The 24,401-nt window shown below is 29.7% G+C and overlaps 3 protein-coding genes across 4 annotated transcripts; 1 reads left to right on the forward strand and 2 right to left on the reverse strand.

Moving 5' to 3' along the window:
• Positions 1 to 1,602: 1,602 nt before the first annotated feature.
• Positions 1,603 to 2,311, reverse strand: LOC106760076 (pectinesterase inhibitor-like). The gene has a single exon (XM_014643511.2). It carries the CDS (start codon positions 2,257 to 2,259, stop codon positions 1,708 to 1,710), a length of 552 nt encoding a protein of 183 aa, XP_014498997.1. The 5' UTR covers positions 2,260 to 2,311; the 3' UTR covers positions 1,603 to 1,707.
• Positions 2,312 to 5,557: 3,246 nt separating this feature from the next.
• LOC106759985 (pathogenesis-related homeodomain protein) lies at positions 5,558 to 11,803 on the reverse strand. 2 transcript variants are annotated; one of them, XM_022780471.1, is made up of 12 exons: positions 11,608 to 11,803; positions 10,980 to 11,486; positions 9,953 to 10,507; positions 8,754 to 8,919; positions 8,417 to 8,540; positions 8,227 to 8,339; positions 7,778 to 8,116; positions 7,200 to 7,433; positions 6,961 to 7,050; positions 6,707 to 6,757; positions 6,022 to 6,258; positions 5,558 to 5,933 (listed from the first exon to the last, which is right to left on the reverse strand). In XM_022780471.1, the coding sequence occupies exons 3-12, from the start codon at positions 10,483 to 10,485 to the stop codon at positions 5,679 to 5,681; spliced, it is 2,142 nt and encodes a 713-aa protein (XP_022636192.1). In that variant the 5' UTR covers positions 10,486 to 10,507; positions 10,980 to 11,486; positions 11,608 to 11,803; the 3' UTR covers positions 5,558 to 5,678. The 2 variants fall into 2 exon arrangements, with proteins under 2 accessions (XP_022636192.1, XP_014498891.1); XM_014643405.2 differs by lacking the exon at positions 10,980 to 11,486 and having other exon boundaries at positions 11,608 to 11,802.
• A 7,702-nt stretch (positions 11,804 to 19,505) lies between these two features.
• On the forward strand, positions 19,506 to 24,188 carry LOC106761783 (putative clathrin assembly protein At5g57200). Its single transcript, XM_014645349.1, has 15 exons — positions 19,506 to 19,595; positions 19,722 to 19,791; positions 20,016 to 20,113; positions 20,489 to 20,627; positions 20,749 to 20,876; positions 20,978 to 21,070; positions 21,159 to 21,209; positions 21,701 to 21,766; positions 21,850 to 21,915; positions 22,018 to 22,098; positions 22,180 to 22,257; positions 22,481 to 22,684; positions 22,776 to 22,854; positions 23,434 to 23,546; positions 23,763 to 24,188. The coding sequence occupies exons 1-15, from the start codon at positions 19,506 to 19,508 to the stop codon at positions 24,186 to 24,188; spliced, it is 1,782 nt and encodes a 593-aa protein (XP_014500835.1).
• Positions 24,189 to 24,401: the final 213 nt, after the last annotated feature.

Here is a 24,401-nt window from a genome sequence, read left to right on the forward strand (position 1 = left end):
ATAATTTGTTATTATAGATAAGTTTTGAATTTTATAAAATAATTATTAAAAAGGTAAAATTAAAAATATTTTTTATTATGAATGATTATTTGAATTTAAAAACAAATTATGGTAAAATTGGAAAAGAAATTATGCACACTAAAATAAGAATCATCTCTATATAGTATATAATAAGATGACATTATTTCGTATTATAAAATAAAGATTAAATAATCAAATCAATGAAAACAAAACTATTGTTGTTAAAAAATATTACAAATTCGTAATTTTTTTTTTTCTCATTGTTCAAGTTTATGGTATTTTTCTTCATATTACAAAATCAAATATTGACCTAATTACTGAGAGAAATACAATTGAAAAATACAAATATTTTAAACATTTAAAAAATAAAAAATAATAACAATAAAATGAATTTAATTGAAAATATTAAAATTTATTAAAGATCACAATTTAATGTTATTTTATTATTTTCTATGTGAAACACATGGAGTAATCATCACAATAAAACCAAAATAAGAAAAAATTAATTGAAAAAATGTGCATACTTTTTTAATACTAAAAAACATAAATTCTTGAAAAAAAAGTCAATTAAAAAATAAAAATTTGTCAAAATTTTGAAATTTAATTAAGTATGATTTATTTTTTAAATAACTTCAAATGTTTTATATACAATAAGTTATTTGAGTAAAAAAATGTTAAAAAAATGAGTAATCGTGAAATTTAAAACTATAAAAGAACTTTTAATTTATATCTTTTTTAATTGATAACAATAACTTCAAATGTTTTATATACAATAATTGTCATGAACTTTTTGTTAATATTTATAAATAATCAATTTATATTTTAATGTTAATAGGAAAATATTATATCAATATTAATTATGATTATTTTTTTTGTTAATATTAGCTGAATTTTATTTCAACAAATACGGATGAGAAGTCAAAACAAAATATAATTAATAAAATTAAAATATAATTTCAGTCAGTGTTAATGTAAATAAATATAGTTAAAAATAATCTTTACTAATATTAATGGATAAAACGTTTCGTTAATATTAATGGAAATAATTTCTATGAGAGTATATTTAAATTGTGAACAATTTTTTATATTTAAATAAACTTTATATTACTTCGTTATGATTGAAATGTTTTTATAAAGAATTAAAATTTAAAATTAAAGACAATGATATTTTGACAATATTTTTTGATAATTTTTTTTACAACGGACACGTGTCATCATTTTATTGGTCTATTTGAATTTATGTTTAAAAAATATTTAAAACGGACCAATCACAAACTCTCACGTATGCGTTGGCAAAAAGTTGTTAAAAAGGTGTTGTTAAAAGAAGTTTTTGCAAAAATTAAAGCAAAGTTGATGTAGAATAAATTATTCAAGTTTTTGAATGCCCTAAAATTATCTCGAGTTCATAAAGTCGATTAAGAAATTTTCGTTGTTAAAATTAAAAGGTGGTATTTTTCGAATATATTTACCAACAGTTTTAACCGCCATTGTTAGTGTTGACGTAAAGTTAAAAAGAGAAAGAGGAAAAGTATGTGTAATTTCTGAAACACTGTTAGTTATTCATCATCTGTTGAAGAGCCTTCGTGTCGCGCGGTACAAAGAAAGAAAAAGTACGGCAAGTGAAGATTGCGACGGAGAAGATGAAGAAAAGAGTTACAGAGATGGATGCATGCACAGCAGAGGTTTTTAGAGTTTGACGGGATGAAGAAGGAGCCTGCTGATGGTGATGGCAATGTTGCAGAGCTTGCGGAAGAGGACGCTCTGAACGGAGAGAATGTCGTCGTCGCCGGGGATGGAGGCGTCGCAGGTGTCGATTGCGGCCAAGGCAGCTTTGAGCCAAATCTGAGTATCAGTTTTGGCATCAATCAAGAGAGCGGCAATGGTGTCCTCCAACTGGCTCTCTGCGTCGAGAATGGTCTCCTTGCAATCGGCCAAACCTTGTTGGACATCGGGGCTGAGGCTATCGTCGTCGATGAGCATTTTGGTTTCGCCGAGGATCCCAGAAGCGTTGGTGGCAGCAACTCTGAGAGAAATGATTGCCAAGTCTTTGAGGTCTGCGTTAGGGCTTCTGAGAGGGTCTGAAGAGAGAACCTGAACACACAGGTTTCTTGTTGCAGAGAGTGTGCATACCTTTTGGATTAGATTCTTTCCTTTCAGTGTTTCGAGTGCCGTTGCCTGGTGTGCCATTGCAACCATGCACAACACCAACACCCAGAAGAATTTTGTTGAGTGTTCCATTTTGTATTTGGAACACAAAATTAAGGTTTTCTTCTTCTGGGGTTTGATTGTCTGTTGCAGACCAGGACGAGGAATAACTCAACTCTAAGGTTAACATTTATAGTACTGTCTCTTTAATTCTTCATGCTTAATTTTAGCATAATATCTAACTGTATTTTCTGTTTATGTGCCTATTATTATGTCTTCCTCTCTATTTTTTCAATGGACTTCTCCTAATATCAGTTATCAGTTATAAATAGAAAATAAATTACACTATAATTATCAGTTATAATTTTTTATCTAATAAGAAGCGTTGAATGGAATCGAAAATAATTAGTGTAAGAGCTAATTTTCTTGTCAATTAACCTAAATTTGATGTAGGATTTTAACTTTTAAGTAAGATAAACAAGATTTGGAATATAATGAAAATTAATAAATGCATAAATAACACTTTTATATTTCATAAATAATTATGTGTCTGTTAAACTAGATTGCATGATAGCAATAGTTGGACTTAGATTTGATGTAAAATGTTAAATTTTAAATCAATCTAAGTGAAAAATTATAATCATTACGTAATTGAAGTAAATATTTTCATTATTTTTTTGCAACTTTTTATTATTTCATTTAAAAAATATTTTTTCTTATATTTAAAATTTTTATATTCATTTGATACTATGTTTTTTTTTTTAATTTTTAACACTATTCTTTTTTTAAAAAAATACAAAATTTTATTTTTTTTATTACTATTTTATCTTCTCCTAAATAACTTTTTACATATACCGAGTAGGACTGGGCAGAGTTTTGTACGTAAGTAAGGTTTTTAATGTTTAAAATAATGAAAAGTAATGTTTTTAATGTTTAAGATTTTTTCTTGAAATCTAAGATTTTTTTTTTCCATAAAATATTTATTAAATTTTATACTTTATTTGTCATTTCTGCGTTGAGAGGAATTAAATAAATAAAAATAAAAATCTTAAGAAGCAACTTAATAATAAGGAAAGGAATAATATTTTAAAAGATATAGAAATACATATAAAATAATTTCACACTTTTATTCTATTAAAATTGTCATATTTAATTATAAATGTTTCAAATATTTTATTGCATGAAAAAATTAGTGTAATAATATATTTAATTTTATACTTAATTTAAGTTTTTCATAGTATTTTTAACTAAATCTGTATTCGTTTTCTTTAGTAATTTGAGGATTTAAAACTATTTTTTAATCAAATTTCAATCGCTTAATTTTTTCGGTTAATTATATTACATGAATGTTATAAGATTAATATAAAATAATATTAGTTCGGTTTTATAGTTAATAAAAAATAATAACATGATTAATAAAAAATTATTAACTTTTATTACTTAATTTAAAATATGTTGAATAATAAAATTTTTATGTTTTTATATGACTTTATGAACTATAGATATTACAAATTACTTACAAAATTCAATAGACTAAGTGGTGACAATGGCCTACTCGTAATTTCCTTTTATACCTATTGTAAAATTTCACATTTAATAATCTTGAAAGGTGACACGGTTACGTAATAATAATAATAATGTTATTTGGTAAACGAAAAAAACTTGAAAACATAAACTCAATTAAAAATATAAAAATATTACTCAATAAACGAAAATAAATCTAATAGAAATTGAATTAAAAATATTTAAAATTATAAAGAACTTAAAACTTGATTAAACATTAGTATTATTATGCATGTTTAGTTTTAATAAAATATGTTTTGAAAGTCTTTAGATGTGAAATTGAAATTTATTATTGTTTTAAACTTTGATATATTTTACTATTCAAACTTAAAAAATAAATAAATATATTATTTTTAACTTAATTTTAATGTGTCAAATATATTTCAAAATCATTTTAAAATGGTAGTTAAGTTTTCTATACCGATTTAACATATTTACATGTTCTATTTTAAATACTAGTATGAAACACTATTTAAAAAATTCAAAAGAATTATTATTATTAGATTAAAATGATTGTATATATTTATTTTTAAAGTTTGATATTTAAAATGTGTCAAAGTTTGTGACATATACTAATTCTAATTAAAAATATATTTAATTCTTGATTTTATTTTATGTAGAGTGTAATTGTATGAATTATTTTTCTATTGTTTATTATAATATGAATATTACAAGTGTAAAGATAAATGTAATGGATAAAGATTATCCTTGAAAATTAAGAAATATTAAAATAATGATTGTGAGATGTATTTTTATAATAATTGAAACATAACAACAAATTCATTTTGGTATAATAAGATTTATCACAATTTTCAATTTTAAAAAGTTTAAATTATTGAATAATGTTTTTGAGAGAACATATCAGTTCTCAAATGATGTTGCAAATAATTTTGAAAGACCAATATAAGTATGCAGCCTTCTTCTTCTTCTTAGGTTTTGATTAAAAAAACTCAGGAGGTAATTGTCAATTTAAAACTAGGTTTAATGTCTCTCTTTCTTTTTTGGGGTGTATTTTCTTAAAATTGAATGAAATAGGACCTTTTTATCAAATTGAGATGATATCGCTAAAAAGAATATGTTGATCGTGTAGTTTTTTATTACATGACATTGAAAATGTGACTGAATTGTATTTTTAAAATTTTTAAATTAAAAAATGAAGTATATTCTGTATATTTCATTTTTTTAATTCAAAAATTAAAAAAATATACACGTTTTTAATGTCACGTAATAAAAAGTTACGCTGTGAACATACCTTTTCTAACGCCCTCGTCTCAATTTGATGAAAAGATCTTATTTAATTTAATTTTACAAAAATAAAGACTCAATTGAGACGTCGAAAAAAAAAAAAATCTATTTGAGATTCTGATAGGACATATGGAAACATTAAACATATCTCAAATTACATAATAGTCAATCTGAAATAAATAACTATATATGTAACCAATGCAATTATGGTGCAGATCTATTCACTTCAGCTACTGTGAAATAAATTGCGATAAAAGCTCATTATTATCTATGCTTTAAAAATATCTAACTATCACTATTTCATACTTTAATCAAAACTTCCCAAACTTTATGAAGTCCAAATTGAAATTGATATTCTATTCATTAATACTCAATTTAAATATGTTAGGTCTGAACTTTTAGTAAACTTTTGGTATTCTATTAATTAATATATTAAATACTATTTATTTAAATATTTATTAAGTCATAATTTTCAATTAAAAATAAAGTTAATTAGATATTCCTTTTTGACTTAGTTAGATTCTCTATTCATTTAAGTGTTCTATTCAAAGTTTATGAGACTTAATAGCTATATGCATTAATATTTTTAATAACTAAATGGACGTTTCCTAATATTATTAATTTGTAAGAGATTGTTACATGTTGATTTACAACAAACTTACATCATATAATGATGTGAAAAAATACAATAAAAAATATAATTATTACTCAACCTTTTCCCTTAATTGGGCTGTGGGAACATATATAATAGAGGGTTCATTTGTTGATCCCTTAGCTCTGCAATTTTGAACTTCATTTAGTTTTTGCTTCATGCTATCTACTTTACTCTTCACTTTGCTCAGTCTTTCAAATTCCAACTCTGCTATCTGAGAGTCTCCTTCATATATAAAATTTACCCTTTTTTTCCTTTCTTTCAAAAGCTTCTTCAGATTAACATCATCACTCATCTCCATGGATTCCTGAACATAAAACATCAAAGAACAACATAGTATTAATAGAACTTCCAATAACACACACCCTTTCTCAAGTGATCTGCAAGAAATGTACTTTGTTGCTGTTTTCTCTTGACAGAGGTGGAGATGGTTTTTGCTTCCTTCTCTTCAAAAGACTGTTGCATAATTTATTTTTCTCTTGTCCCGTGATGCTTTGACCATCCTTCTGGGAATGAACCAGAGTAATTTTGGGGGCTTGTGATTTCAGAAACTCATCTTTCTCCATGTTTGGAGATGTAGAATGTTTTGATATCTGAGATGTGAAACTCTGAAGCTGTTCTTCTGATTGATACTGAACAAAACTCACTTATGTCAGACTTCTTTGCAAATTCCAAGAACAAAACAATTTCTTGATTTCTGATATATAAAAATGCTGTGTTATTAACAAATTAATATGCACAAAAATTCTTAAACCTTTTTAACATTAATGATAAAATTATGCAAGGTTTGGTACCAAATCAATATCTATTGGCAAATGGATCCTTATCATATAACCTCCTATTCAGTATCTTATTCCTAACTGCCTATGATCTGACCTGATTATTATAAATCATACTCACCAACTGATCACAAATTTATCAACACTAAAAGATGTGTCTACATGGGATGATGATCATTCAAAGGAGACATACCACAGAATTTCTTAAAAACTATGAATCAGAGCAAGAAAAAATAAAAGAGAAACAGTGTCAGTCATAAACTGAAAAAGGACAGAGCAAAAGGTTAATGGAAAAGCTTACCTTTCTGGTTTTAAGCGCCAAGTAACGTGCATTTTTGAACCATTTGCTAACCTGCATTTCTAAAAACATTAGTATCAGAGATTGAACAGATCAAGACAAGAATAAAGACTAAAAGCAATGCCAGTAACTTGCAGATAGAAATAGTATATAATATTTTCAGTTTAATACTTAGTGTTTAGCAAATTTATTGCTGCTATAAGATGAATTCAGATTAGAATAGAAACAAGATGCAACTAGAGAATGCAAGGCATAACCTTTTCAGGATCTAGTCCCAACTCTTTTGAAAGACCCTCCTTCACGGATCTTGGAGGAAGCTCATTCTCTGCAAAAACTTGCCGAAGTTTCTGGATCATTTTATTACAAAACAATTAGCAGACACAATTTGAGCACATATATCTATTTGTCTGTGTTGTCAACTGGAATTTCAAAGGAGGGGAGAGAGGTGTTAATGGAAATAAAGAGAGATTGGTACAGGAATTGCCACAAGAAATACCTCAACTGCATCAAGTGGAATTCTGAAACAAGATCTTCTTATTTGTAGGCCGGAAGAGCCCTCTCTTATTCTATCACTACTCTCATTATTGGGATGTTTATTTTCACTTTCATGCAGAGTCATTAGAGTATTAACAGCATCAGACTCCTTTTCTCTTCGCTTTCTTTTGCCAGGACCCCAGTCTTCATCTTCACTCGGTTGTTCACAAGGTGGAGCATCCTTCCCAAACATTTCCTGAAAAGATGTCAAATCAAATGAAACTTATGACCAGAGAAGAAAAACAGGGAACTCTATCTTTTAATAGTATTTCCAAGCACAAACAATACAAAATTTCCATCTGCACAACAAAGGGCAAAAAGTACATCCAATTGGAATTACTTTTAAACCAGTATTGTAAACAAATTTTTTTCCAACCCAAAACATAAGAAAGGTAAACACTTTGTAGTTTGTACCAGTTATTAAACGGCAGGCGATGACTTAACAAAAGCCTTAAATTTTGAATTATCAACTTGAGGCTGAGGCTGTGAACTTTACTTTGAGAACAAATGCTTATGTTGAGTGAGAACTTAGATACTCACATCATACAGTTTCTTGTAGTCAACAGCTTTGCGCTGCCTACGGCCACATGCTATTTCCCCGGATTCATCAGAATCAATGAAGCTATTGACAGAATAATATTGTCGACTAAGGTCTTCATCAACAGGAGGACATTCTTCATTCAAAGACCACAAACTCAAAGAACTGGTTGAATCATTGGATGCATTTTCATCAGCACCTTCTGTATTTATGCTGTGGCTGTCTTCTTTCCTCTCTGGATTGTAATCATCATCTTCAGGATCATCTGATGGCCATTCTTCTTCTGGACTTAGTAGTGCAATATCACCATCAGGCACAGCAGCCTCTTCCTTAAATATATCCTTAATTAATGGAAGAAAAATATTATTACTTGGACCAGTAAGAATAGATATATCAAAAGCAAAGATGAAATCAGAAAAATGGTGGATAGTAGATTATTAAGGTTAAAAACCTGCCAACTACTGTCCAAGGAAAATTGAGTCCCAAGATGGGCATTTGTTGACTCTATAATTTCTATCTTACATTCACAAAACTTGCAAAACCAGCCTTGATCTCCAGGAGGAACTGCAATGTATAATTAAGCAAATTATTTTCCAAATAAAGATTACAGAACAAGTTTACTAGTGTAAACAGGAACTCACTATTTTCAGTATCCAAAGGAGGATTGAGACATCTTTGGTGAAAAGCCCGATTGCATGTGCCATCACAGAGTATAATATCATTATCTGGGAAAGCTTCATGTAGTTTGCAATTGGCACAGAATATCTAGATGAACAAAACAGAAAAACATATAATCAGCTCTTGAAATGGTGAACCATATCTTCTCTGTATGAGTTCATTCACCATAAGAACTGTAAAAGTCAATAATTCCCCCTTAGAAAATTAAAACAAGATGCAAAGCGTTAAAAAGGTCATGAACAGGAAAGAATGCAAAAAAATAACATAGGATAAGTATATGTAGTTTTGATACTTGCTCACATGTTCATGATAAACAGATCCATCTGGAGCAATGACAGAATCTTCAATGCTACCCACAGAACTAAGAGAATCCAGCTGGCGTATAACATCACGAATACTAAGTTTACATTTTAAAATCTGCTTTTTCGCTCTTAGTAGCTCCTTTTCTGGCCTAATCTTCTCTCGACTGTGACAGGAACAATAATTAGTCACTAAACTATTTCTCAAGGGAAAGTATTGAATTCTTAAAAGTGATTGTTGCTTTTCAATAAAGATCACACTGCATTGCTCCAAAAGCTTAAGTTAATTAGTTCAAGGCTCATGAGTGAGCTTGAAGTGTTTCTACAATGCACAAGCCCACCATTTGGCTGAAATTCACATTTACTTAAAATAATGGGTGGCAGGGTTCAAAATCGTGACTTATTGGCGATAGAAGCTCTGATACCATGCCATAAATAAGCTTTTCCAAAAGTTATTGCTTGTAGAATTATACATGATCTTCTATCTAACTTAAGCGAACCATGATAAGATAAAAGTCTAATTCTTGTAATCATATTAAAATGTACTGTCATTTCAAAAACTTCAAATAAAATTTCTTTCAAAGAAGTATATATTTATAGGTCTCTCTTTGTTTTCTGTTCCGTTGGTAATTTTTCACTGTTTTGAGACACATAAATAGGTTGAAAACACATCGAAGATTAGTAGCTCCAGGACAAATTAAATTGTCTAAAAAGCATTCTAAAATATCCTTGAGAAGACATGAAACATAGTAAACACAAGGCAGAAACAGGTCCTACTAAGGATCCCGAGGTAATGTTGCTTATGAATTGTTTGTCTTTCCTATTTCATTTTTGACGAAGTCTGTTCCCCTCAAATTGTCAGCTTACATGCAAAATAATTAGGGTAAACAAACTTTTAGTTGTCCTCGACAATGGCTGGAGTCTAGAAATTTGTATCTTTTTTTATTGATGGAGAAACTATGTATTATACACAACACTGCCATTATTATCCTACAAGTGTAAAAAGGGTACATATCAACATTTTCTTAATGTGATATAGTGAATACATTTTTCCTACATAAAAAAAAATACATTAACAAATTCTTCTGAAACTGTAGAAGGGAAGCCTAAATCTCATTCAATCATTTAAAAAGTAATATTTGCATTTCATTTATCAAACATTTAGAAAAGGATATATGCTAAAGAAAAATTGCTCCATACCTTTGACCTTTCCAACCTTCTCCAGAGTAAGCATCAATAAGGTTTTGCTCCAGCTTCATTTTTATCAAGAGGTATCTTGTTCTCCTTCGAAGGCGTGAAGCATCATCATGATCCATGCTGTCTCTTTGTCTGCTCTTCTTTTTGTTCCTTTTACGTTTTTTAATTTTTGCCTCTTCATCAACACCATTCCCCTCTTTTCTAGAAATATGAGGATTTTTTCTTCCTTGTAGCTTTGTTGAAGACACCATACGTGAAGAGTTCTCATCAGTTTTATGGAGAGTTTTTCTAATAATCACTTTTTTATTTGAAGAGTCCTCAAGTGGTGCCTTGATAGAAGAATCAGCAACTCTTTTCTTTGATGTGTTTGTACCAACTCTCAGTTTATGAGACCTTGACTTCTCTTTGTGTTCCTTCCTTCTGTTTTTTGTGCTACTTGCTTTTAATTTTGATGAAAATAGCTTGGACTTAATCTGTTCCTTTGAGTAACTGGATTTTCCAGATCCTTTCTTATTTAAATTCTCCGCATCCCGCATATTAATTGATTATGTATCAAGCCTGATGCACAGATGTAAAATTGATAGTGACTTCAAAAGTACAAGTAACCAAGAACTCAACATATTTCTGTGCCAACGTGTATTTTGTACAAATAAGAACATAGAGAGATGATTACTTGCACTTTCAAAAGAAAATCAGTGGTATTACTTCTTGTCCATTGTTAGGATACAACATACAAAGTCATTTTATACTACAGATAAAATAACAATGCTTAATAGGAAATACCATGAGCAGTGCAGTTGATCAAATCATTGACAATTTGATACACAACTACAACCCTAACTTATGAATCCATATTAGCAAATCATAAGATGATGAAAGATATCATTGTAACCAAATTCACACAGAGCTAAGAGAATATACTGTCCTATCCCAAAACTGACAAACCAATATCATGTTTACTCGCAGTAAATCAATCCAAATACATATACAAAGTGAAAAAGACTATTTCAAAAGGGGGTAAGAAATTAACCAAAGGTAATGATGATGATGACGTCCCACTTCAAAATACCCCAAGAAATCAAGCCAAAATCATCAACAACATGGTAATTGATAACCTGCACATAGTTCACGAAAACCCCGATGCAACACTGCCAAACACACACAGCTCAAGAAGAGCCAAAAACCATTTCAAGCACTGCATGGTCAACAACACATGAAAAAGAACTCTAATTCAAGAATCACTCCACAAATTCAATGACGAAAAAAACTTCTTAGGCATGAAGACTACAGGAACCTGATCACTTCAAAGGCTAAAAGAATCGCAAAATTCACTAATCATAATTTTCCCCAATCTCTCTCACAACCACAATTCAATAAAATAAAAACAAGAACTTTATGGTTAGAGAAGCCAAGTGATTAGTATGGTCAATTGGTCTACAAAGTAACACCAGGGCATAGACTTAGCTGAGCCCCACAAAGTTCCAAGCCAAAACAAAAGGAACCCACGTGAGCTTAAGGTCAATAAGAGAAAACCAACCTGCAATGGGAGACAAAATAAGGGTAAAGATCTGAACTTTGAGTTGCTCTGAAGCTGTATCACAAGAGAAAAAAAAAAAGGAATTTAAGCTTAGAACTTAGAATAAAGAAGTGAAACTAACCTTTTATTGAGTGAATGGTTTGAATATGAAACCGGGCCTTTGATTCCCAATGTACAGAACAGTCACCGGAGATGGTATGGCTGTTCCGGAAGCATCACCGGCAACGGCAAGCTTCTTTTCTTTCTCTTTACTTTTAAACTCTAACCTTTGTTTTGGTGTGTATATTACACCTTACAATGACTGTTCCAGTAACAAAGAAGTGTTCTTTTTTTTTCTTTTTTCTTTTTTTTCTTGTCCCTCTAAAGCTTTATATTTATTTATTTATGTATCTATTAAATTTATATTAACTGATACATATTTTTATTTTATTTTCATATTAGCATTCCATAGTTAATTGTTATGTACGGTAAATCTATGAAAATTTACAATAACTCCTTTAAACATTACATTAAAGATTTTTTTATTGATTGAAAATTTAAAAACCTTTATATTTATATTTATTTATATATATAAACTGTGATCAAATCCCTAATGTGTTAAATTTTGCAATGTGAATGAACTGAATGAAGTATCTACAAATATCTCTGCCAAATGTGATATTCTTTCAAGTTATGACATAAAACTACTTTAAGATTATGTGGTTTTGGAAGTCAAAGAAAATGGTTGTTTTGTTAGTGGGGTTGAGAGGACACAAGCTTGTATTTCAGAAAGAGAAAAAAAAAATGAAATAAATTTAGTTTTAGTTTTTGAATAAATTTGTTTTCATTTTTTTCAAAATTTAAATTGATTTTTTTATAGTTAATTTTTTACTTCTATTATCAAATTCTAATATTGTGTTTCTAACCAAGTTGTTTATTGTTTAACTTTTGGTAACATCGTGACATAAATTATGTTTAACACAAGTATTATTACAACTTTTACCTAATGGAGTGATAATTTAAGAAAACGTGTAAAGTGTTTAAAGAAAATATATAAAATTAAAAACAAGTCATAGGATAACATTTTTTTTTTTTCACTTGATAGATATGAAAACGATCAATTTTAAATTTAAGAATTTAAAGGAATAAAAGCATATTTTTAAAAAAAAAAATAAGACATTGCTAAAATGCAAGAATAAATTTGTGTTATGATGACTTTAGTCTTTGCATTGTGTAATGAATGAGTTTGACGATATCTATCATAATGTTTTAGAAAGTAAAGTTGTTAAGATACACACAAGAATCTTGTTTTAATTGTTAAGTCATGTAATTTAACAGTTATTTTAAAACTGGACAAGGTCATATCAATAGTTTAAATTTTATTTTTTTCTGCATAGTGAAATTTAATAATAAATAATAATAAATAATTAAATAATATATAAAAAATACTACTAAAATACATATATAATATCCTTCATTTATAACACTCAAAACTTAAATAAAATTTATTTTCATAGATTACATTAAAATAATTGATCATAAAAACTTTACTTAAATCTATCCATTAATAAATTTAAAAAATATAATAATTTTCAGTAAAAATAAAAGACAAATGAAAATAATAATAAATTAGTATGATATATAATTATGAAAAGTAAAATATACAAATAAAAATAAATGTAAATTAATACAAATGATTAAGTTCCATGTTTCATAAGGAAAAATAATTCATATCAATTTATAAATCGAATTAAATGTGTCTTTTTATTTTTTGTCTTAAAACTAAGTTTTAAAAATTAATTTAAATTGGTAAAGTGTTTTTTTAAACTAACACTTAAAACTATTCTTTTACAAATTTAATGTATTTTTTTTAATTTAAAATCATTTTTAAATGTTATTTAAAAATAAAACAAATAACTAATTTATTTGAATTATGACAAAAGTTTAATAATAAATATGAGTATATTAAAAAGCTTGCTAATATTGGTTGAAATTGAATGATGGAAAAAAAAAGGGAGAAAGATTAAATACTAAATCATAATTTTTTTTTTATTTAGTCCTTATTTCAAACTTCATTTTTATTATTCTTTTTAACAATACTGTAATATTTAGTCCTTGAAAATAAATAACGTTAAATTTCCATTGAGTTGACTAACTCTTTGTCAAGTTTCATGTTACGTGTTCATTTAAAAATTAAAATTCTGAAATTGAAAGTTTTTTCCCTCCATCACCTTCTTCTCCTTCTCCTCTACCACCACCACCTCCCCCTTCAACTTTGTCCTCACTGTCGCCAACATCTCATGCAAGTTGTCGTTGCCAATCGTGACAGAACCCAATGTAGCAACCCTAAATCGCGTTCGAGAGAAGCAACACATCCACGCTAATCGCAATGCCATTGCAAGCTTCGTCTTCACATGAACTCTTCACACACCATGGTGTCTTTTCCTTTGCGCAACCATCATGAAGCCTTCGTTCACCCCCGATGTGTGAACCCTAGGACAATCTCCAAATCGCTTCTCATAGCAACCTGCAAACAAAGCAAACCCACAAACTCAAACAACACTATTGTAACCACACAACCAAGACTCAGCGTGATATATTCATCTTCCTCGTGAGAAGCCTCAAACCAGGTTCGTTCCTTCTTCTTCATCTCACCGCGAACCTATAGAGGGAAAAGAGAGGAAAACCCAAAAAAGAAAACCAAACAACAGAGAGATCCCCAATTCACGAAACCGAGAATCGCGCCACCACCAATCTTCATCGCGAAGCAATTTGTCTTCCATACTTCTTCACACCTTCAGGAGCCTTCAACCTGTAGTCAGAAAACAACAACCATGTCGTGAAACCTTGCCTTCACCGAAATAATCACGCCACCGTCATCAGTTCACACGAGCCTCCACCAGAACTAATGCCTCCATGTTCTCGCATGACGGTGCAACCACCTCAACAACCTACTGGAAACTCTAATCTCTGGAAACCTTAAACCCTGTGCTGAAGAAGTCCAATTCCTACAACGAAGAAATGTTTCATTTTTACCTTGCTTTGGTTTTTATTTAGTTTTGATTAATCAACTTATTTTGTTATTATTGTTGTTTGCAGGAGAAGTAGGCTCAGGATGAAGGAGGTGAAGGCGAAGGCGACGATGATGGTGGAGGAGGAGAAGAGCATGGTGAAGGAAGGAAATTTTCAATTTCAAAATTTCAATTTCTAAATGTACCTACACATAACATGAAATGTGGCACACCGTTATTTAACTCACTAAAATTTTACGTCATTGATTTTTGAAGACTAAATATTATAATTTTATTAAGGAGAAAGATGAAAATAAAATTGAAACATAAACTAAATCCAAAAACAATTATAAGTAAGAATGGTAAAAAAGAAAATATTAACAAACAAAATCATTTTCGTTTTTTTCTCATTATTAAAAAATATAAATTTGTTATCACATTTTCATTCATATAATTTTCTTTTATAAATAAATAAACATTACCGTAAAAAATATATTATCAAATATTGAATATTAAAGTATTATTAATTCTTCAAAATGTCAAATATTTATTTTATATTAACACTATTTTATGTTATATTAACACTATTTTACAAAAATAATAATTTACTTATTTTTTTGTTTTTTATGGATGATCCTTTTGAGGAAAAAAACATTTTTTTAAACTATAACTTATTTTAGATGTCAAAATTAAAATTAAATTAAAAACTTATTTACATGTAATTTTTTCAAAATAGTTTATTAAAATAAATTCATAAAAACTTTAAAAGCAAAAAAAGTATGTTTTTAAAATTATATCCAAATATAAGTAATTTTTAAACTTATAAAAAATTATTTGCTTTAAATATTTTTTTAAAATTATTTTATTTTTAAGCTTAAATAAACTCAACAAATATCATATTTTTAACTTTTCAAAATAATAAAATTGTGAACATAAAATTTTATTACAATTAAAAAATTATTTTGAATATTTTTTTAAAACCAATACTTCTATATTCTTTAAGAATAATATATTAGAAACAAATATAAATAAACTTTTATTTTTCAAAATCTGAACAAAATAATCATTACACTAATTTTTATTAAAATTATATCCTTTTTATTAAATAATAAAAAACTACCTTTGTTGTAATAAAATTTTTAAATCATAATCTTTTTCCTTTATATTCAATATTGCAAAAAAAAATGTTTAGAGTTAAGAAAAAAGACTTATTAGACAAATATTACAAAAAAATAATTAATTGAAAATACATTAAATCCCACTTTATGTGGGGCTTTAGAGATTTTAAAAAATCTCCACCAAAAAAAAATTAGAAAAGGTGAAGATGAACTTATAAGTCAGGGACTGAGATGACAGGTTAGCCGTTGTAAAACAAATGATTTCTTTTCAGAATTGTATCAAATAGACCTTTTTTCTATCATCCAAATGATGAAATACATCCAAGCTCACAACTGTCTTTCTGCATTCATTTTTCAGACCAGCCACCTCCGATTCAACAACCAAAACAAATCAATTATATAATATTAGTCACAAATGTAAAAGGAATAGGTACTTATAGTTAGTTAAAGAATACGTATTGCATATTATTAACAATTGAATTAAGGTACAGTATTGACTTGGAATTTGCATTAAGTAGAACGTATTTTGAAGTGTAAAATTACCCATCAAAAAATGAGGAGGCCTGCATTTCAGGGTCATGTTGGTCAAAGGCCAGCACCGCAAAATTACTTTGGAAGTTTTCGGGGGGCGTCTGGTTTGTTTTGTGTTTTTCATAGTAAACTTCAGTAATAACTGCAAACATGTCATCTTGTTTTCATATTCTGCTTCTTGCTTTCAACTCAAGGAAATGGTGAAGATGAATATTCTTTGTTTACACCATCACCTTCACAAATATTTTTAAAAGAAGAATTAAAAAGAAAACGAGATATCGTTAAAGAATTGTAAATGGAAAAACAAAAGCCGAAAATGAAAGAATATCCCCTTAACGTGGATTAGAACCAAAAAATAAATGAGAAATTTGGTACTTTAGCGAGAGTGAGCGAGCTCCCATAACATCTCATTTGAGAATATATTCCTACTAAAAAAATTACATAATCAATATTTGAGAATAAATCATTCAAGAATATAAGTTATTACTACAGTTATCCAAAATATAACCCTAATATTTAAACACTTACAAAGATCATATACAACTAAGGAAATATTATAATTTTCGAAAGTACAATATTGTTTTTCCAAAAGAAAACTTATGCGTGATTAGGTCATCCTAACACTACACCATTGCATCACCATGTCATGCACCGGATCAAGAGTCACTTCCTCCTCTATTCACATTTACTCACATCGATAAAATGATCATTACAAACAAAGAAAACAAACAAACAAAAAAAAAAAAACAAACACAAAAGCAAGAATAAACTAATATGCAAAAATATCATTCATATAGCCGACACAAGGCTATTAGTATACATAACTCATTCATAACAATAATCATATAATCATACAAATACTCATACTAGACTCGACCATCTGGATATATGTATTAACATTAGACTTTGACGAGTTATGCATTTGTGATGACCTCTATTATTATCCAATGTCATTCCTCATGGGTTTCATCCTACCACACACAAGGTTTAGTCCATTAACATCTTTTGTCAAGATAAAGCTCTTAGACTAGGACCTCCTGCTTCTCTCATTACGTATCACATCCTTCTTTACTTGAGATTGAATAGTTATTAGAGTGTCAAGATAACCCCCAATAATGAATCTATATATCAATACATATACTAATGAAATGCCACCATAAAATCTCTTCAAGAAATCCCTTGAATTACACCAAACACATACAATGTTCACATTCATCAACTAACTCATTATGCAATATAAAAATCATATCATATTCCACAACCAACATTCTAACCAGATCCATAATAATATTTTAGCTCAAAACATGTTATCGAATGAACAATGTAACCGCACATGATTTCACACCTTAGTTCATCACACAAATTGGTCTTAATGCAAGGCACCGACTCTTACAAAACCACATGATATATCTAGGAAAGAATGGGTCTAATGCAGCTCAGCCAAGGTTGGATATAGTTCGTCTAAGGTCGGACACAACTCGGCCAAGGTCTGAAACATCTCCCACAGCCTAAAAACATCTCGACCAAGGTTGGACATAGTTTGGCCAAGGTCAATTACAGCTCAACTAAGGTTGGATACAATTCAAAGTCAGTTACAAATTGGTAAAGAATTCAAGGTCGATTACAACTTGGTGAAGATCTGAAACCATCTCGGCCAAGGTCGGACATAATTTGGTATAGCTCGACTAAGTCTGAAAACATGTAGGTTGAGGTCAGATAAAGCTCAACCAGGATCCAAAAATAGGTCAACCAATGTCGGACACAGTTCAACTAAGGTTTGGAAACATTTTGGCCAAAATTTAAAAATAGGTCAGTTAGTTTGATTAAGGTCTGGAAACATTTTAGCCAATATCTAGCATAGTTCGGCCAAGGTCTGGAAACATCTCAGCCAAGATTGGACGTAATTTGGCTAAGGTCTGGAAATTTCTCAACCAAGACCTAACACTCATTCCAAGTTTGCTAAAATATGATATTATGATACTTGATTATAAGAATGTCCTTCCTCTACCTTGATTCCCACTACTTTCTTGATCAGAAGAATGTCCTTCCTCTACACCTAGTAGTTCTCCCTTCTTTCAATAAGAGATACTATAATCTCTCCCTCGGCTTCTGTGCTCCTTCCTCTGCACCCTGTAGCACTCCCTTATTTCAATAAGAGAAACTATAATCTCTCCATCGGCTTCCGTGCTCCTCCCTCCTCCCTGGTTCACGGTTAATGAAAGAAAGACTTTTCCCAGACTCTTTCATTCCTTCAATATACATATATATAGGAGAAGATCATACCGCCAAAGCATACATGGAAAATGGGATCGGGAGAATCAGTCTCGATGTACTTGGCGTGGTAGTTGTCCATGCCTCGCTGAATCGCTCTCTTTATGTAATTCAAAGACAGCATCGGCTTCACATGCTCCGGAACCTCGCTCATCTTCTTCCCCTTTATCTCATTGTAGAATCTTCTCAGCGCCATTGCTTCTTCGCTCCCTCCGCAACAAACCCTAGATTATGATTTTGATTTTACCATTTCAATTATAGCGAATGGAATGTGGTGTTTGTTTCTGCGTGGATGGCTTTTGGGAATTCTCAACCCAACGTCTCCGAGGTCCGCGAGACCCGACCCGATGATGTAGCTATGGGTTTCGCTCTATTTAACTTGGGCCGCTGCAACCATGCTCGAATGTTGCTATTTAGAAATAGTAATTTATTTATGGTTTAATTGGTTGGTTATTTTTAATTAAGTTTCTTTTAAAATTCAATTGAACGAATATGATTATTACTTGAATATTTTTATTTTAGATAAAAATAAAAGATAATATAATTAAATTTCAAGTTCTTTTTTTTATATTTTAATCGAATATTTATTAAAATAATATTTTATTAAGTGTTTACAATCTTTATATTTTTTTAATTAAAGTCTATTATTAATAATGTGATCATTTCAAGTATAACATTACAAATTAAGTGACTTAAGAATGAAAAAATATTATTTTTTTTATAAAGAAGATAATTTATGATTTTTTAAAACATTTAGAATTCATATGAATTCTTATTTTCAAGCAACATGGCAATATTCTTATTAAGTTGAACACCACACAAATCAAAAGCGAACCTTCCAAGGGAGACTTTTATAACTTTAAAGAAAATGAAACAAAACTCGACTTTTTCTATTCTTGAAAATTCAACCAACAGATTCTGCAGAAATTTTCGTCAGAAGTAACCCAACTGTCTCGTCAAGATTCATAAAATAGTTAATTTCAAAAGTACCATAACACCCTTCTCAGACATAAATCAAAACAAAGAAAACAAGAACATCGTTCATTCTTCTCTTTGTTTTTTCTCTTTCCTTCATCAAAGCCATAAAACTGAACCCTTTTTAATGAATAATGGGAACGTTTCAGAGCTTCAGAAAAGCCTATGGAGCTCTCAAGGATTCTACCAAGGTTGGCCTTGCCAAAGTCAATAGCGAATACAAGGTGATATATGATTTATTCATTATATTATACGTAAAAACGCATGCATGCACATCCATGCAAACGTATTTTCTCATTCTTTTGAAATTTCAATACATAGATTGATTCTGTTCCATTTTGTTTATAAAGGAGTTGGATATTGCAATTGTAAAAGCTACCAATCACGTCGAATACCCTCCCAAGGAGCGTCATGTTCGAAGTATATATATGTTAAAATACAATTTACAGTTTCTGCTGATTAATATTCCTCAAAATATTATAATACTTTTACATTTTGATGATATCATATGACATCTCAAAAAACTTGCTCATTTCCAAAGCTTCTATTCATCAATTTCTGTTTGTTTATTTTCCTTGCTAAAAATTATTTTTGTTCCTTTCTCATTATTCTCTTGTATATAATATTCCTTAAATTGTTTGCAGAAATATTTTATGCAACATCAGCACACCAGCCACGAGCAGATGTATCATACTGCATTCATAAACTTTCTAAGAGACTTTCCAAAACACGAAGCTGGATAGTAAATCCTTTTATTCATACTCATATACATCTTCTTTTAAAATCATTGCGAACTAGATCATCTTAAGAACATAATTTTCAGATATCACATGGTAATAAGTATAGGAATAGTTTAGTTCAGGATATTTTGTTACTTTTTTATTTCATGTATAATATCCTTGGAAAAAGTAATGGAAAAAAGGAAGAATAAAAGAATGAAAATGTATAAATTAGATCATGGTTATAATCAATGACTCATGATGTGTTCATCAATTATCATAGAGCTAAATTAAAAGTTGAACTCATACATTTAGAGAAAAGACCTGCACACAATTTTACTGAGAAAATGAAATTTTCATGACTGTATAATTCACATATGTAATTGAATGAATGACAGGTTGCTATAAAGGCATTAATAGTCATTCATAGGACTTTAAGAGAGGGTGATCCTACCTTTAGAGAAGAGATGCTTAACTACTCACGCAGGGGACATATTCTCCAAATATCCAATTTCAAAGATGATTCAAGCCCTCAAGGTAAATTAATCACTTCTGCAGATAAACTTGTTATAATTATGTATTTTGAACATCTTGGCCTTTTTCTTTCTTATTCAACATTTTTCCATTACATGACCAATTATCCAACTTATCCTTGTAGCATGGGATTGTTCTGCATGGGTTCGAACCTATGCACTATTTTTGGAAGAAAGACTTGAATGCTTTAGGGTGCTTAAATATGATATAGAATCAGAACGTTTGACAAAAGCATCACCAACTGCAACTAAAGTGTGTGTTTTTCCTTATCGTATTCACACTCAAGTTTATTTTTCAAGCATCATATTTCTGTGTTCAGAATGTTATATATTGAGTTTTTCCACTTTAATAAGGCACACAGTAGAACTCGATCACTGAATAGTGAGGAGCTGTTGGGGCAGTTACCTGCTCTGCAACAACTCCTATATCGTCTTATTGCTTGTCAGGTATGGACTAATGGGAAATTTCATAATTGGTGACTTAAATTTGTTGTAACATATTTCTTACCATTGAATTTTCTTCAATATGTTACAGCCTGAAGGATGTTCTTATAGCAACTACCTAGTGCAGTATGCATTGGCTCTGGTATGCATTTTATTGTTTTATATTTGCATTCTCAACATAATAGCAATTTGAGTTTCATCTCAGAAAATGATTAACAACAATAACGTGATTAGTTATGGATAACTTTAGTTTTAGTCATAGTATTCATTCATAGTTGAACTACTATCTGTCAACAACGAGCTCTTAGAATTTGGACAGTTCAATTGCTTAGGTTTTATGTTATTAACTTAGACTGACCTTTAATGTCAATCTTGATTACAACAATTATCAAAGTGCAACTGTAACTGAGAAATTTGCATCTAAATTTTGTCTAAATTCATATCTGCATGATTCTGGTTGTCAGATACTGTTACTCTTGACTTGAATTCAATTAATAAATGACTTCCATTCATAAAAGAAGTTCAATGATTTGATGAATTACACAATGAAATTACTACTTTTAAAGAAATGTATCTCGTACAACTTGTGTCTCATTTTGACATTTCTGATATTTTGAGCAATGTGTCATTTAGGTTTTGAAAGAAAGTTTCAAAATATATTGTGCACTCAATGATGGAATCATCAATCTCGTGGATATGGTAGTATCTATATCATGGTTTAATTTACCACTTGATCATTTTATTTGATATTCAAATCACACTAACTAGTGAAAATCATATAGTTCTTTGATATGACAAGACATGACGCAGTGAAGGCTCTAAACATTTATAAAAGAGCTGGTCAACAGGTTTACAATAATATTTTTCCAAACACATTCTGATTGATGTCTAATATACATCAAGTTTTATGTTTTATAAGGTGTTGATGTTCTTTTATGAACATTATGCAGGCTGAGAATCTTGCTGACTTCTATGAATATTGCAAGGGCTTGGAACTTGCAAGAAATTTCCAGTTTCCAACACTGAGACAGGTTCTTTTTGTCTGTTAGAGTAAGTCATGTGATATTATGAAAGGAAGAATGTAACAAATTTTTTAACTACATAATGAACAGCCACCTCCCTCTTTCCTTGCAACTATGGAAGAATACATTAGAGAAGCACCTCAAACAGGATATGTTAACAGGAGATTGGTAAGAGAAGATGATCAGGTGTCACAATTTATTCTTAGAATTATAGTTAACAAAATTTGTATCAGTGTCATTATTTGTTGTTTCTGCAAGTTCACATAACACTACCTTATTCAGGTTTCATCACAGAGAAACTGATTTAATGGGAAAAATTTATCATTTTTTTTTTTAAAAAATAAATAAAAGTACTCAATCTTGCAATGTAATAAATGTCATTCAATATCAGGAATATCAAGAAAATGATGAATCATCTAAAGAAGATTCAGAATCCGATGAAACTGAAGAGCCTGAAGAAAATGAAGAACACTATGAGGAATTCAACGAGGAAGATTCGGTAGCAGGAGATGAAACACAATCTAAGGAGGAGGTGGAGGTGGAAGTTGAGCCTCCTCCTTTGATATCAACCGATGATGGTGCAAATGATTTGTTGGTACATATGTGTTGATTATAAAATAATGTTTTCTATGGATGCTTGTGATGTTCACTTAATGGAATGAGTACACACTTCTCCACCTTTGCAGGGGCTTAATGAAATAAATCTAAAAGCTATGGAACTGGAGGAAAACAATGCTATGGCTCTTGCAATTGTACCACCTGGTGGTAAGGACTAAAGTAATTGATTGAAAAATATCAAAATGATATTTTAACAACTCTTTTTTTAAAAATTTTTGACAATAGTACGGTGTCACCATTTTATTGGTAGGTTTGAATTTATTCTAAAAAAATATTTGAAATGAACCAATCATAAACTACCACGTATACGTTGTAAAAAAGGAGTTGTTAAAGAGACTTTTTCCTTTCATATAAGTCTTTGCAGAGATTGCATTTTGCTTCATTGATCCATACCTTAAAGTTTTATAGATTTACATTTTAACAATCATGGTGGGATTTGTTATAATTCCAAGAGTTTAAATCTCGTATAGAATTGAATTAAGAAAGTAAAACACGGTATAAAAAAGAAGAGTGATATTAATCTTTACATGATTCGATTTAGGTTTTATTGGTGCTGTGTCTTCAAATAATGAATCTCCTCTTCTGTAAACTTAACTGGAATCCAAAGAAGGGTTATTTTTTCAATTTTTTCATATAGACTAATGTATTAGAAAGATTAATATCTCAGAAGCTTTAAATATTTGTTGTTTGACATTATTGAATTCTAAAAGTTTCAAGTTTGTGTAGGAAGTAACCCAAACAATCTTACATTGAGTACCATTGATGGAACTACTGGTTGGGAACTTTCATTAGTTACAGCACAAAGTAAACATACTGGTCAAGCCACAGATCGCAAAATGGTTTGTTTCTCTACCATAGTAATACAATTACTTATTCACCTTTACCTCTTCATTTGTTTTCTCATACTAAAACTACTGAGATGTGTTATGACTGCCCAATTTTAAGATACAACAGAAGAACAATACAAGAAAACTCAATCGAGAATTCAAATTCGTTAATCATGATGCAGAAAAATATTAACACAATTCTTTTTGCCTCCTTTATTACTAAGCCAGGCCGGTGGTTTTGATACGCTGTTATTGGACAGTCTGTATGAAGATGAAAATGCCAGAAGACAACTTCAACTCCAAAATGCAGGTTATGGACATGGAGGAACCGCCATGGATGTACAGAACCCTTTTGATCATTATAACCAACAAGATCCTTTTGTAATGTCCAACAACATAGCACCTCCAACCAATGTGCAATTGGCACTCATGGCTCAACAACAACAACAACAGATGATGTTCCAACATCCACAAATGTTGTACCAACAACAACCACAACAAAACAACATGATGATGATGATTCCTCACCAGCAGCAACCACAAAACCAATACTCTCAGCATCCAGATTCTCATAATCCATTTGGAGATCCTTTGCCATTACCAAACTATAATCAGAATTACATGCCCCAACAAGGAAATTACAATTTAATGTAGATTTTGCCTTTATTGGCATTTGATCTTCTCTCTTTTTCCTCACTGGCAAAAATAATTTACTGTTTTTGTGATAGAAGTGTATACATTTTTTTCATGGGTTTTAACATTCTTTGACTAGTTAATGACATGCTTATTTTTTTTTTTTTTTTCATTTGTATATTTATCAGTGATTCATCTATACAGTTTCTCAAGGATACGTATATCTTAAACCTG

This window comes from Vigna radiata, chromosome 5, assembly GCF_000741045.1.
Source record: "Vigna radiata var. radiata cultivar VC1973A chromosome 5, Vradiata_ver6, whole genome shotgun sequence".
Lineage (NCBI taxonomy): Eukaryota > Viridiplantae > Streptophyta > Magnoliopsida > Fabales > Fabaceae > Vigna > Vigna radiata.

Coding starts and splice junctions, on each gene's coding strand:
- LOC106760076 (XM_014643511.2), bottom strand. CDS start 2,259: ATGGAACACTCAACAAAATTCTTCTGGGTGTTGGTGTTGTGCATGGTT.
- LOC106759985 (XM_022780471.1), bottom strand. CDS start 10,485: ATGCGGGATGCGGAGAATTTAAATAAGAAAGGATCTGGAAAATCCAGT. Junction 8,920..9,952: donor GAAGGTTGGAAAGGTCAAAG/GTATGGAGCAAT, acceptor TTCCTGTCACAG/TCGAGAGAAGATTAGGCCAG. Junction 8,117..8,226: donor CCTTGGACAGTAGTTGGCAG/GTTTTTAACCTT, acceptor CCATTAATTAAG/GATATATTTAAGGAAGAGGC.
- LOC106761783 (XM_014645349.1), top strand. CDS start 19,506: ATGGGAACGTTTCAGAGCTTCAGAAAAGCCTATGGAGCTCTCAAGGAT. Junction 19,792..20,015: donor CAAGGAGCGTCATGTTCGAA/GTATATATATGT, acceptor AATTGTTTGCAG/AAATATTTTATGCAACATCA. Junction 21,071..21,158: donor ATCGTCTTATTGCTTGTCAG/GTATGGACTAAT, acceptor AATATGTTACAG/CCTGAAGGATGTTCTTATAG.